This window comes from Protopterus annectens, chromosome 6.part0 (assembly GCF_019279795.1).
Source record: "Protopterus annectens isolate FY-2018-M chromosome 6.part0, PAN1.0, whole genome shotgun sequence".
NCBI classification, from domain to species: Eukaryota; Metazoa; Chordata; order Ceratodontiformes; family Protopteridae; genus Protopterus; species Protopterus annectens.
Window position 1 is genome coordinate 1,101,301,664 of NC_056737.1, and position 16,251 is coordinate 1,101,317,914.

General features: G+C 39.1%; 1 protein-coding gene across 1 annotated transcript in view; it reads right to left on the reverse strand.

Annotated features, from left to right (window-relative positions):
* The window catches only part of PPP4R3A (protein phosphatase 4 regulatory subunit 3A), a 1,651,308-nt gene that overhangs the window by 1,252,938 nt on the left and 382,119 nt on the right, over nucleotides 1-16,251 (reverse strand). The window contains exons 5-6 of the mRNA XM_044074714.1: nucleotides 596-673; nucleotides 386-502 (exon numbers count right to left, since the gene is read on the reverse strand). Coding sequence (XP_043930649.1) covers nucleotides 386-502; nucleotides 596-673 — 195 coding nt within the window. The remainder of the gene's footprint in view (nucleotides 1-385; nucleotides 503-595; nucleotides 674-16,251) is intronic.

Here is a 16,251-nt window from a genome sequence, read left to right on the forward strand (position 1 = left end):
TTAGCCAACTGTCCTGTCCTTGGCAGGATATAATCTACACAGCTTAGGCTGCCACAATGGTAATCTGGTAATAAACATCTAAATGTTCTACTTACACACATTTAAACATTTTTAATAATTTTCCTCTAAAAGCCTGTAAATGTTCATCCTCTTCCGACCATTCAAACAGCAAAAAAAAAAAACGAACTGGAAAATAATAAAAAAAAAAATCATGCATGACAGGAATTCCAAGCAATGTGAGGAGGTTGTACCTACGAACTTCAGCAGTCCTACTGCCTACATATTCCAGTCCTACAAATTATTGAATACAAAACCATTTTGAAAGCTTTCGAGTTTGAAAATTTAGCATTTACTTTTGCATACAACAAAATACAAAAAGACTTACCAAAATGACTTCAAGTGCTGGAAGAATGCCCATATTTGACAAAGTCTTGAAAAAAGCATCTCTGTTTTGAGGCTGTAATGTTTGAGAAAAGGCACAGAACTCTTTTAAAAAGTTCACCTGCAAAGAGAAATGAAAATGAAAAAAAAACACGGATTGGAAGCGCACATGGAAACTTTAAAACTGTAGTCTACACAATGCGAGTTTTCTTACCAGTTCTTGCCTTTTCTCATCTTCTGTGGCTTCATCAGTAAGTTGTGCAAAAAGATCTGTCAGAAATTTTTCATCTTCCTAAGAGGGGGGAATGCATCAATATAAAAATTTAATCTAACTTATCAGATGCAAACCTAAACAAGACTGGTGGTAAGGCTAAAGTTTATGAATCATGAATCTTACAAGTAATACATTACTTGATGTGTGTAGCATAAAAACTATGACACAGCTCTTAAGAATTATTTTTGAATTGCAACTGTAAAATGTCTTAGTTTAACCCATTTACCCATCTTAAAAGCAGTAATATCTTGTATACTTACAAGAGAAACTTGAATTCAGCCACACATACGAACACAGGTTCGGTCACATCCATCTATTAGCACACTTTAAATCATAGCGCCTATGATTAGGATGACAAATGCTGCAACTGGCAGCTTTAAAACGGTTATGCATTTTTTTTTTTTTAGAAAAAGTACTGGTGCAAAATTAAAGAAGCAAATCTAGCATCAGTAAACAGCCTTGCAGCTTTTCAAGCTAGCCATGCTCTACAAAATTTAAACCCTAATGTTTCAAATTAGAAGTGACACCTCCGCTCAAGGCCTTTCTACTTAGTATATTGAATTATAAAACACACACACAAAAAGGGCAGAGTGTTCAAACAAGAAAATCATATTTTGGTATACTGCACTTCACGTACAAAGTGAAAGATGCAATGCAGCAACGACAAAAGGTCAAGAAAACTAACTGCACCATAATATCTTTTACTCAGAAACCAGACTGAAGGGAAATGAATGCTAGGATATTCCCAAAGTGTGCAACATCAAAAAGCACAGTACTTGCTTCTGATGCACTGTTTTAACTACAGGGATGAAAAACAGGGCATAGCATATTGTAATATCCCTACAGATAAGCAGTAGCAAACCCCACCCCACTCCTAGCTAGCCACACCTATGCGCGCGCTTGCAATATCGGTGAAATACTCCCACAACACACATCACTAAAGTTTTGCTTCACGCCATCTCCCTTATCAATAAGATGGTCACTAACATAGTATTAGAAATAAGAAACTGAGCTGGAGTGCTTCACATCATCCCCTCCCTCATCACTTATCTGAGATTTCACTCCCAGCAAACAGTGAGCTCTTGTGCTTAAAAGCTCAAATAGTTCACGTGTGTGCTTTCCAAAATGTCTTGTGCACAAAATCAATAGGCTGTATAACAGGAAGAAGAACATCATGGCAAAATTAAGAGGTACAGCACCCAGCAGGATAAAAGCACACTCAAACTAAACAAACAACTCAGAGGACAAATAAAGTCTACCAAAGCCAATTTGAGGTAAGTTTGCTCTCCCAAACCAAGGACAACCACAAAGCATTCTTTAGCTATGTCTGGAACCTCAAAGATAACACACAATTGTGTGCAGAGCTCATTGTAAATGGAGCCACCTACACTGAACCAGAAGATATAGCAAACCTCCTGGCTGATAAATTCAGCTCCAACTTTACCCCTCTCCCTCTCTCAACCTTCCTTTAGGAAATATCAAATACAATTCCCCCTATCACTAGGGAAACAGGTCCCCAATGCTCTCTCTAAGACCAAGAACACTGCATCAATGGGCCCAGACAATATCCCAGGATGCCTTCTAAATAGCATGAAACATGATCTATCAGGGGCCTCTAGAATTACTGTTTAACTTCAGCCTCCAAACAGGCTTTGTGCCTTATGAATTGGGGAAAGGCAACAATCATCCCTCTCTGCACAAAGGTGGGCCATCTACAGACCCACAAATCTAATCAGTCTTGTATGTAAACCACGGAAAGAATCTTCATGGAGATGACCAACAGTGATATAGTAAACCTCCAGATACTAGACCCAACCCAGTTTGGTATCATCAAGGGCAGATCATGCCTATTCAACCTGGTGGACATCTTTGAGGTTACTCTAGCAACGGATTAGGGCAAAATCATTCACACTGCCTACCTTGACTTGGCCAAGGCATTTGACACAATACCTCACTCGGGCATTGTTGACAGACTCAAGAGGTTAGGCACAAACCCAGTGGAGAGCCAACTGGCTCAAAGACAGGACCCAGGAAGTTAGAATTGGGGAGTCCACCTCTACAAACAGGCCAGTCACAAGTGGAGTCCCTCATGGATCAGTCCTTGGGACGCTCCTTTCTGGCATTTACTTCTCAGAAGTCAAAACCCAATGTCAATGATCTCTGGCCGACTAAATTTGCAGATGATTGCAAATTAAGAGCAGTCATTGAATCTCACACTGACACGGATGTTCTCCAGGAGGGGCTGACAAACAACTGGTGCCTAAGCCATGGACTAAAACTAAATGTCAAGAAATGCATAACAGTATCCTTTGGGAAGTCATCCATTCCTGGTAACTCATACTGACAAACACACCCATTAGAGCTGACCCAGTAGCCAGAGACTTGGGGACACACAAATAGCACTCTAGCCTTTGACCACCACGTGTCTACAGTGGTGAGGAAACCATTCTTATCTGGCTCAACGTATAAACAAAGGTATGGCATCTAAGTCCAAGGAAGTCATTGCTCCACTGTATTCGGCATTCATCAGAACTATTATTGAGTACAATTCCCCCCTTTGGTGTATACCTAACCAGGCATATTCAACAACTGGAACGTCCACAGAGGTTCCTCACTAAAAGAATACAGGGCATAAGTAAAATGTCCTATGCAGTCTGCCTCAAGGCCCTGTCCCTGTATTCTGTCTCCTACGGGTTTTTTGAGGGGAGATCTATGGCTGGCATACAGAGCATTGTCAGATCCCACTCTGAGGGACTTCTTGCATATTCACAAAACAAAGAGCACCAGAATTACCCATTCGAAAGACTTAAAACCTTCCTTGTGATATAAATAGGACTTGATGGTGAGATAGGCATGTATCCTAGAGACTACCCAGTCTAAGGAACAGGTTCCCCATCAATGTGAGAGAGTTCCTCCCTATCCCAATTCAAGTGCAACTTGGACAACTGGAATGCAAACCGGAAATTCATCCCTGGTTTGGCACCTATGTCTCCAATTGATACAGGTAAACTGTAAATGGTTCATCTCCCAGGCCCATGTTTACACTTACCAAGGGTATCAGAACTTGTCAGATTTGGGATGCATGGCTAGGCTTACAAAGGCCCTTGTGGTCGTTAGACTAGTAAACACCTATAAACCTATAAAAAGCTACCACCAGCATGAGTGTGTAACAAAGCACACTCTTTCGGTTCCCTAGAATACCAGCACCGCTCTTGTTTTATAATTAAATTTCGCTTAAAATGGTTTACTTCTGCTTGCTCAACAGGTGCAAAACATCAGCAGAAATCTTGTGTTGCTCCCCAGCCCACCACAAAAATTCCCTAGGGCTCCAGGCAGTGGCTGTGACTAAACAGACATGCAGTGTAACAATGATACTGCCCATTATGCCAGCAATTATATATACTTAAAGAGTGTTTACATCAGTTTCTGCTAATAGCCACAGGAATGCAATTCATGTAATGCTTAATTGTTAAAGGGAACATTTGTAAAGATGTTTGGTTCTATTTTGCAATCTGACCACATTTCTGAGACAAAGTACTAAAGTTTATATGGCAAGGACAAACATGCCATTCACTGACAGTCTGTCAAACTAACTCCCTGGTCACGTCAGTCAACAAAGGAATGCAAAAAACCTGTGTGGACTTTGTTGGGGGATGGATATTACACTAGACAATAACTGAAAAATATTAAAACTTGTTTTATGGTACCTTTCAAAATTATGCCTTTTCTATACTTTCATCAATCCATGTTAGAATATATTATCTATCTAACTCTGAAGTTAACTGGTAAGCCCAAGAGCCCAGTTCAGAGTCAGTGTTAGTGTCGCTTAAAATCAATCACTATGCTATAGCCATTCGAATGGCCCTGACTCATTTAAAACAAAAAGAAAAACAAACCACATGCCTGTGCTTGAGGACAGAAAAATACATCTCCAATATAGCTCTGATACCTTCTTAATTCTCCCGTTGTCTGTGCCTGTAACATGGTGACGTTTTAGATCTTAAACAATGTAGCTGGGCATTCTAGAGAAAGGAAGATAAACACTAACCACTACATACTCATTAAGAACACCATTCAAAGTAATGTTACTTTTACTGCAGCTCAGCCTCGGACTTCTAAATTAAAGAAAATGTAAATGTATCATGATTCACGCCTTAAAAACAATCCATGATATTAAATCAGTGAAAAAGACACTTCGCCAGTTAATTAGCAGATATGGGCAATAGGCAGCAAGGTCATAATGAAATTGTCATGCAAAGACCTCAAGGTTAAGGTGCTCTCTTCCACACCAAATACAAAGTTAACTGGAGACCCTGGCACTGTACTAAGTGGGGAACAGTACAGAATGTTCATGTGGCTTCCTATTAGCAGTAGTACTAGTTGTTCAGTGCACATCTAACGCAACAACTGCAGAGCCCTTGCTTGTAAGACAGACATTCATGCTCACATGTAACTCTGCTAAAAGTCAGTAGTCTGTAATGAAAAAACAGACATCTTCCAGATAGAAAATGCATTAAAAATATTAGCCAAGACTTGAGGCACATTTTATCACAACCTGGCAATAACGGACAAGACTGGACTGTAGTAGTGTTTGCATACTGCTTTAGAATGTTAGGTCATTAGTGCACTTCACTGTTGCTGTAACAAGCTAAACCTTATCATAACAGTATTTTTTATAAAAAGTCATGTCGGGAAGGGAAAAAGAAAAAAACAGCAAACGAGTTTTAAAAAAAAATCAGCAACAATGCTAACCAATACTTCTCTTGAAATTTTAATATAAACACTTCCATGGCAGTGCATTTCTGCAGATCAACTGTGATTTTCCACGTCCCTCATAAAATGTTTGAGTTTTTTGGTAAACAACTGAAAATTACAGTTGGTCAATGTTGGACATTAGAACTTCCTAGTTCAAGGAAATGTGCTGATTGCAAAGCCTGTTGTCCTACTGACTTTTTACATCAGTAATTTTGCCCCCTATTTTTGCCCTGCCCCTCCTGAAATGTTTAGTTTTCTGAGAAATAACCAAGGCATACAATCAGTCTGTAATGTCAGACAGTTTAATACTTCTTAATGTTCATAAAATTCATGCTGATATTCTATTAACTTAAGTGGATTAAAAAAGCTTCACAAGTGTTATACTGGTATTGCTAATGACGTAGGCAATACTGGTATCTTCATTCTAGAACGCGACTTGTGCATAGTCCACAGTGTTCTCCATTAATCGCCCACAAATTTATGTATGTCACAATCACTGTAACTTGGTTCCATTCACACAAGGGAAAAATAAACTACACACAAAATATGCAGTCTAAAAATGCACGCAAAGATGATGCACAGAAAAACACAAAATTATAACATACACCCCTAACAAAAGAAAATCTCAAACTAGAATTGACGCTGAGTGAGTGAATGAATGAATGAATGAATGAATGAATGAATGAATGAATGAATGAATTAAAAATAAACTAACAGCATGAACTGCAGCCGGACAATCAGAAAATAGCAATACTAGCAAAAATGGAACCAAGTCTAGGAAAACAGACATTAGCCAACATAAAGCAAGCAACTGCATCCAACAGAATATGAACTATACTAATAAAATAATGCCAAAAATTGCAAATATATAATGTAATTGCAAACAAGCGATCAGATAACATTGGGGACTGTTTCAGGGTATAGATCAAGCAGCACACTCTTAAACGTCTACACAAAAGAAAATTAGGTCAGGGTTACAAGTGCATGATTATTCAGGAGACAACACATTCATAAAATATGTTTTACAACCGAGATAACCTAAGGTAAGTATTTAACTGAGCATATAGTATGACTGTCACTTACTTTTTTGCAAGTCATACTGTCTTAACAGTGCTTGGTTAAAGTGTCTGAGTAGGCTACTGGTGACTAGACATCTTTGTTGTGTTGTTGCTACCTTTCATTTAATTTTTCTTTTCTTTCTTTGTGTACATCTCTTGGTGTAGTCATTAAAACCTCCTCACCCACTAGCTATTTAAGCAGCCACTATAGCAAAAGTTTAACTGCAATGCAAAGATGCTAACGTAGGTCTTACAGAGATTTGTCACTATTCCTACATTCATGGTTGCTTTACTGTTTTAATGCATCATCCTCATTCATAATAGCTGCATGATTTTTAAACTTTTCCCCCCTTTTTTCTGTTACTTTTCAATGTGTGTTGCTCCGCCTCCTTGTAATTCTCTATGGAATGCCCTCTTAACCTTTGATGTCATGCTAGACATTCTACTAAAGCTGTTAGTTCTGAGGACTGGGGTATTTTTTCTAGCGAAAGTACTAATGTCCAAGTTACTGGTTTAAGTTGTGATATTCAGCAGAAGTTCAGATAACAGCAATGCTGAGGATGGCGCCGCTGCATATCGTAGTGAAACACTGCTCTAAAATGACTGCTTGGCCACATACACTGTAACACTCTCTCCACACCTTTACAGCGTTATGAACATTCACTTTACCACTGTCCTACTATTATAAAATACTATGGCTAAAGCAAGCTGATCTACCTTTAAATGATTTTTCATATCATTGTATTTGCCTGTATTATGATTACAGCATGCTTGTATACTGCCTATTCAAATGCATCTTGTCATCAGTATTGTATGGTCGGTCACTTTTTTTCTTCTCATTCTTGTATACCCAAACAATTCCTCACACTAGCGGCCCCAGCGATAGCAACCTTGGGCGATGCAGTTCACGGCTTACGTATGTTATGTATGTTACATAATAAGGAAGTAGCAATTAAGTCTGGTGTTTACTCTTCCCATCTTCCCTACAGGTAAACTGGATGGGGATTTTTTTATGTGAATTATGTTTTGCAAACATCCTTCACCTTGTACTCACAAACACTGGGGGTACAATGTTCCTCACCCAATGTAACATCTTTGCTAGTCAGATTTGACTTTAAGACAGTATTACTTGAAATAAAAATTAAATCTGGGGATCCAGTGAAACCAAAAACCTTTAGTATTTCAAGGCTAACCTCTCTCTACTAAGCAACACATTGGCTGCATTCCAAGCATCCGCATACCCAGCAAACAACACAGAATACACTGCACTACTTACAAAATATCTGTACAAATAAAAATTAAATCTGGGGATCCAGTGAAACCTAAAACCTTTAGTATTTCAAGGCTAACCTCTCTCTACTAAGCAACACCTTGGCTGCATTCCAAGCATCCGCATACCCAGCAAACAACACGGAATACACTGCACTACTTACAAAATATCTGTACAACCGCACTGACAACTGTATAAAGCAAGCTGTGTACAACTCATAAGAATAAGACAAACTCAAAAGACAAGCCATCCTCGTGGAATCACAATATTAATTTGTTTTACAACAAAAGAAAAATATCTTGGCCAAGCGTAGGAGGAACAAAGCCATACATACTACCCCCACCCCTCCCACCGACCAATCTAAACAGGCAGCTAAAAGTGTTAATATTTCAAAGGCTAAATTTGAAGAAAAAAATAGCTTCTCAGGCAACGGACAACCACAAAGTTTTCTACAGTCATGTCAGTAACTTCAGAGGAAATGCACAACAATGTGCAGAACGTACTGTAAATGGCATCACCCACAATGAGCCAGAGGTCAATGTCAACATTTTGGCTGGCAGGTTCAGCTCAAATTTCTCTCCCCACTCCTCCCCTGACAGTACAAAGGAAACACCACAGAACACAATCCCCCAATCGTTACTAGGGAACAGATCATCAATGAACTTTCCAATGCCAAAAACACTGCATCTACGGACCCTGATAAAGCCCCAAGGATGTTTAATAAATAGCATGAAACATGAACCTCTGGTCCACTTGAATTGCTTTTCAACTGGAGCCTTCAGTAAAGTTTTGTGCCCAAGGAACTGAAGGTGGCTACAGCCATTCCCCTGCACAACAGAGGTCCAACCAGTAATCCAGGTAACTACAGGCCCATAAGTCTTACCAGTCTCATATGTAGGCCAAAGAAATAATCATCATGGACATGATAAATGAGAGAGGTAACCTGCAAATGCTGGGCCATTCACAGTTCAGCTTTGTTAAAGGGAGGTAATGCGTATTAAAACTGGTTGAGTTTTTTGAGAGAATCACCAAAGCAATAGATGAAGCTAAGTCTCTGCACACAGCTTACTTCAACCTGGCTAAAGCTTTGGATACAATACCACACTCAGGCATTATAGACAAGCTCACCAACGTAGGTATAAATCCTTTTATCAGCTGTTGGGATAGCCAACTGGCTCACTGATAGGACCCAGGTTGTCAAAAAAGGTGAGGCCACCTCCATCAAATGGTCAGTTACTAGCAGAGTCCCGCAGGGCTCAGCACTGGGTCTGCTCCTTGTTGGTATCTATTTCTCTGAAACAGAAGCAAATGCTGAATGTTTATGGCTAATTTTGCAAATAATTGCAAGCTGAGGGTTATCATCGACTCCCCTGCAGACACTAGCATTCTCCAAGGTCTATCTGTGACAAGCAAATGGTGCCAAAGCCATGGTCTTAAACTCAATGGTAAGAAATAATTGTACCCTTTGGGAAGTCAACCATCCTGGCTAATTTCTATGTTGATAATATGCCATTACAGTCGACCCAGTGGTCGGGGATCTGGGTACACATATAGACAGTAGCCTTACCTTCGACCACCACATAGTCACAGTGGTAAGGAAATCCTTTTATGTTGCACAGCTTATAAGTAACGGCATTGCATCCAGGTTCAAAGAGAATTATCCCACTGTATTCCACCCTTACCAGACCAATCACAGATCACAATGCTCTGCAGCAACTAAAGTGACTTCAAAAGGTTCTTTACAAAAAGAATACAAGGTGTCACAAAACTGCCTTACGCAGAAGGTCTTAAAACCCTTTCCCTCTACTCAGTCTCTTAGAGGTTGCTGAAGTGTGACCTATGCCTAGCTTACAAGGCATCCGCAAACCCCACACTTAGAAATCTCCTACATATTCGTAAGTCAAAGAGTACCAGAAATACAAGGTGTAGGGATCTGAATTTTGTCTGTGACTTAAACAGAACACGCTGGAGAGACAGATATGCATCCCAGACACTGCCCCTCCTACTGAACAGGCTTTCCATCCATGTGAAGCTGAGTTAGTCTACTAACCAGTTTAAACACAACCTAGACAAGTGGATGGGGAACAGGAAATTTATACCGGGCATGGCACCCGTGTCCCTTGTGGACAGCGGTAGCTTATAAATGCCTGGCCCTCAATGTCCTATTTGGATACAGGGCATCATTACTCTTTCTGGAAAACTTGGAAAGGCCTCCGGGTCTTTAGCTTAGTAACAGTCTATAAATCTATGATAAAGTAAAGAGATACACAGCAGTAATGCTCCAAGGGGGCAATTCCAGTAACTTAGTTGCATCTCCCCAGGTGTTAATATCAGATAATTCAAACCTTCAAGGTTTCAATAATTTAATACCACAGATTAACAGACAAGGTACAGCAAGTCTGAGTGTTACCAATTTAACAAACACACTCTGCAAACATAAGAAAAAAAGTCTTGCTATTGTCTTCACAGGTTCAAATGATGTAGGAAAGGACTGACCAACCGCCCCGGACTGAAGCATTTAAAAGATTTGTTGAAATATGCCAGCATCAAACTGTTTAGGAACACAGGAGCAATAAACAAACAACGTCCATGGACCATAAGATGGATAGCTGTGTACACCTTTAAGCACACACTTAATATCATGCTTCCCCCTCCTCAAGCACATAACCGTGCTCACCTCTGAATGGTATCCAGGTATAAATTTACATCTACCAATCCAATCAAAGATTAGCCTTAAAGTTAGTCAAAGTACTTTGACTTGTACTGGTAACTTATTCCACAGGTTGAGACTACCTTGAGTTAAGAACCTACTCCCCTCCAGTGAATTTTTGTGTAAGCTTAGGTCCCGAAGGGGAGGTGTTTGTAGACAGACTGTTTTGCGCAGAAAAAAGGAAATCAAACAGGATTGGGTGTCTCACACTGAGAAGCGAGACAAGTCACCTCAGAGCAGCCTACAGGCTACCGAGTATAAGGAGAGGCTAACAAACCTGTCAGGATAAGTCAAACAATTTAAGGCCTTGAGTTTTCTTGCTCAAATATCATTTTCAGCAATATGGTTGGATTTGTACATAAAGTTTACACTTATTTTCTATGACATTCTCCTATTCTTGTAAGAAAAAAAAATACAATTCACGTGATAGTATTACTCAATTAAGTTTTCAAGTAAACTCCATCCATGTCTTTAGAAGGAAAACCTGGTTTGTGAACATGATACTTTTCTAGGCACAGGTACTACACTTGGGGTATCTGGTAATAAAGGTGTTCCTTCAAGATTTACAAAAGTACTGAAGTTCTTTTTTATTTTATTACTACTATTGTTATTATTAATGGGTGCCCACATACAAACTCTCTGCCATAACCCATTATTACTACTACAAGGCACCCAGATACAAACTCCCTGCTTTTACTTATTACTATAGGGCGCACAGATACAAACTCCCTGTATTTACCTATTACTACTACAGGGCACCCAGATAAAAACTCCCTGCCCTTACTATTACTACAGGGCACCCAGATACAAATTCCCTGACCTTACTCAGTATTACTACTACAGGGCACCCAGATACAAACTCCCTGCCTTTACTAATTATTATTAGTACAGGGCACCCAGATACAAACTCCCTGCCTTTACTAATTATTATTAGTACAGGGCACACAAATACAAACTCCCTGCTCCTTCCCTTTATTTATTATTACTACAGGGTACCAAGATACAAACTCCTGCCCTTACTTATTACTAAGGAGCACCCACATACAAACTCCCTGCCTTTACCCACTATTTATTACTACAGGGCACCCAGATACAAACCCCCTGCCTTTACCCACTATTTATTATTACTACTACTGGGCACCCAGATACAAATTCTATGCCCTTACCTGCAGTGCTCACATGTCTAAAGTGAAAGATAGGCACATTGTTATGCATGGCATCTGAAAAATATTTTTGATATGTCAGAAACATGTTACAATTCTGACAATCCCCACCCTTTCAGTCAAGGGTTACACAGGTTACTGTAACTTTCAAAATTCTAAAACTGTTTGGTGGGATCTTTGCATGAGTCAATGGCAAGCTGGAATCATTTGTACTACTGAGTCATGAAGCTCACAAAATGCTTCATGTCTCAATTCATCTCCCAAAAATCAGAAGGAAACAGAAGGCGGCTTTGCAAGACTCGTAGTCTAACACCAGGTGAGCAGTACATGTTAGCAGACTGCCTCTTTTGTAAGCGCCTCACATCATGAATGAGGATCTGAATCCACTCATCAACATGCATCTCAACAGATCAAGGAGTAATAAAGGTTACAAGTCAATGTTATTACAGCCAGCAAATGGTACTTTTAACCAGAGGAACAAATACACTTGCAGTATTTATCCACTATCTGCCCAATAATATACATACCTTGCACTCTCTTAAAAAGACACTATCAACATTAATTAATGTTTGTCCTTGCTGCATTGTTTAAGAAAAGAGATACTTCTAAGTGAATTACAGTCATCAATTAACTACTGCAGAACTTCTGACACTTCTGTTAACTCCCTGCCAGCCTACAGTCAATTTCTGAATACATGCTAAAGGCTAGCAGTGTGCCAACATTTGGAAAGAAAATCCTTAGTGGAACAGAAACATTAACAGACTATACAGTATGAAATGTTAACACAATTTTAAGTTATTTCTTTCCCCTTTCAACAAACTGGGATTAAAAAAAATCATACAGCTTATGAAAAATCATCTGCTCTAGCAAGGCATCTTATGAAAAAGATTTAGCTAATAACACCAATAAAAAGAAAGGCTTTTTTTTAAACATATCATGCAAATGGGATCACCAAGTGGAGTCTCACCATCTCATGCATCTGGATGGGGATCCTAAAAGTTCTGAAATGAAACTCACTTAGCAAGGTTTCCGATGCATATTTATCTGAAAGCAAATGTGATAATCAGTACCAACTCATCTTTATTTACTTAGAGTGCTACCGAGATAGTGGGCTTGTTCAGGACCCCTTTTCAGTCACTATCAGAGTCACACTGCATAAGATAGACATGTATTCATAACTTTACAACATTCAAATTCAGACTTTGAGTTGACAAAAGTAATATGCTTACACTTGAACATAGAATAAAATATAACAAACAGAACATACATCCATTTAAACACTTTTCACCTAGTAATGCAGTAGAGACTCATGACACTGCAGATGAACACTATTGCAGAGTACAATGGTGCAATACTGATCAATATTTTAGCCAGCATCCTTAAAAAAATATGCATTTATATTCATCAGATGCCCCTTCAGTGTAAATTGTGCAAAATCCAGCAACCCCACGATTTCTGATGGCTAACCATATTATGCTACACAGGCAAGCAAACACATTGGCTAGGGTGGGACAAAGCAGAAGTTGTCCTGGGCTGAACGAGTGAGGGGGCCCAATCGAGAGATACCAATCAACAGTGCAGTACTAGTAATCCTGAAAATGCTGCTACTGAAATGAAGTCAAGACTGAAGTGTGTGCTTTTAAGTTGCTGCAACAAGTTTGCTTAGTTTTAAAATGGAAAAATACATTTTTTTTTTATCCTCAAGCTAAGGTGGAAAAGCATAAACAGTCTTCTGGGGTAAGAAGTGCCAGACCTTTTTTTTTGCTTCTCAACTTAAGAAATGATAACCACAGAATTGGAGAGGGGGTTACTTTTCTTAGCTCCTCCACTCAAGAATTGAGGGGTGCCAGATCAAGGAATAGCACCAGGCACTAGATGAGCTAACTATGGCTCTGGGGGCAAGTTTTAAGAAAGTTGTTTCACAAGTGGCTAAAGAAAATATAGGAGTTTGCAGTCTGGCAGATGCATTACCACAGACTATTGGGTACACAGTGAGCAAATCATTTGTTACCCAAAGAGGAGAAATATCTACCCTTGATTAGTTCAATTCAGTAAGTTGGGTAGGTAAGAAGCCCTGGCAGAGACATGAGTGATTTACCTGTGGTAATACTGATAAAGTGATGTTCTGTGGGGCTGGCAAGATGTATAAATCTGAGAATCCTATTTGCAATTGGTTGCAGTACTGCAATGTTTTAACCAGAAATCACAAATACATATTCAAGCCTAGAACGTAATACATTAACAAAAATGGCAACACCAAGAAATCACAAGTAAGCGACATGACAATGTAATGGAGTAAATGTGACTGGTAATTAAGAGTAATCTAAAATGACACCAAGACATTTTCTAGTGTTGTTTTTAAGGACTTTAGTTCCCAGCAGGATCTGTAACATCAGCAGTGATACTAGTAAGTCTTTTAACTTGACTTAGTTGTAGATAGATAGAAAGTTTACCATTGCAATGTGTACAACTGTTGCATGACAATTATGTGCAACTGTAAGGCCTATGCCATCTGCATAAAAAGGTCACAAAGAGGCAAGTCCCATGGGAAGACTACTGATACATAAACAGAATAGTAATGGTCCTGGACAAAATGTCGAGGGAACCCACCTTTGCATGATCTTGATGAGTAATAACCACTTTGTGATGAAACGTAAAATGTTCTACTAATAAGACTATCACAACAGGAGAGAGGCCATGGTCTGCAAGTTTTATTAGAATCTGGTTAGGAGTTGCAGCTTCAAAGGCTCTTTTGAGATCTACAAAAACAGCCACAGTTTATAAAGCTCTTTTTCACGCTTCAGCAAATTTCAAAGGTTTAAAGGCTATACCATCACTATCAACTTGGTGGAAAGGACCTAGTTTCAACTGAAGTAAAACATTGCTGGAATCCAGTACTTACCAGGCATATTTATGAAGAATTTACATGCAACTTTTGTTCCAATGCTGCTTCACCTCAAGCTTACAAAGTGGATAAGTATCATAGTTCAAGGAAAACCCCAACTGTGACAACTATTTATAAGGGAGGCAATACTACAGATCCACACAGTTATGGGCCCATTAGTTTAACAATCGTCATGTGTAGTATGTTTTTTAAAAACACTCCAACTGAACAAATGTATATAGACAAATGAGCTTCACTTATAGAAAGTTCTGTGCAACAAATGTAACTGAATTATATGGTATAATTCAGGATGCATTAAAATGAGTCTACTGGTGGATGTAATCTACTCAAATCTTAAAAAAGAAAAGGAAAAAACTTTGTCACCATTCTACATAGGAAGCTCTCAACCCAGTAAGCACACTGTTAAGCAATTTATCATTAATCAAATTAAAAATTGGTTGACTAACAGAGCATGCACAACTAGTGCATCAGACCTCTCTTAGATTTGTGACATGTGGCGTTTCCCCGAGCGTCTTTTACTGGACTGTACCCCACATTCAATGAGAGCATGAATTCCAAGCCTACCCATAAAACTAGTGTTCAGATTTTGCCTATGAAAGTAAGCTGTCCTTGTCCTATTACATCTACTGACCAAAACAAGTCCACTTCTTAAATGTACAAATTCTACCACAAATCATGTTCATAATAATTGCAATACAAGCTGAGGCGTATTACAGCTAGTTTAAAAGCACAGAGATGGACTGCCAAATTAAGAGAACACCACTCTTTAAAACGTAGCATTTCTTTTAGGCAGTAAACTACCCAACAGTTTCAATTTTTTTGCTTAATAACTTTAATCTGGCAAGGAGAACAATCTCTTCTTATTTAGAATGTGTTTGTGTGTGGGGGTGTCCTTTCCCCCCTCTCTCATATCTAAGGGCTCAGGGGAGGAGAAGGGGTGGATACAGACTCTGTACAAGGGAAAGAACATTGTGTAGAGTTATGAATGCAAACTGATGTGCATCCACTTTTACTGAGGTCTTAAACTCGTAGTTTCTTTCAAAGGTTAGTACTAGAATAACTGCCCTTGTGGGACATGTTAACCTAGATAATTATCCCTGTGCCAACCACAACCCCATCAAAACTTCTGTAAAAGACCCCAAAATTCCTCATTAATTTATTGCATTTTTACTGTTACTATATACTACACTGTACTGTTTTTCTTATTGCTGCTGTTGTATACTACACTGTACTGTTTCTTATTGCTGCTGTTGTATACTCCACTGCACTCTTTTTTAATTGCTGTTGTTTACAATACACTGTACTGTTTTTACTGCTGCTGGTGTACACTACACTACTTCCTATTGCTGCTGTTGCACATTACTCTGTACTTCTTATTGCTGCTGTTGCACATTACTCTGTAATTTTTTATTGCTGCTGTTGCATACTACTTTGCCCTATTTATTGCTGCTGTTGCATACCACTTTGTCTTTTTTACTGCTGCTGTTGCATACCACTTTGTCTTTTTTACTGCTGCTGTTGCATACTACTTTGTCCTTTATTGCTGCTATTGTGAACTACTTTGTCCTTATTAATTCCTGCTGTTGCACACTACTTTGTCCTTGTTTATTGCTGCTGCTGCACACTACTTTGTCCTTGTTTATTGCTGCTGTTGCACTCTACTTTATACTTTTCTTACTGCTGCTGTTGCACACTCTGTACTTTTTTACTGCTGCTGTTGCACACTACTTTGCCC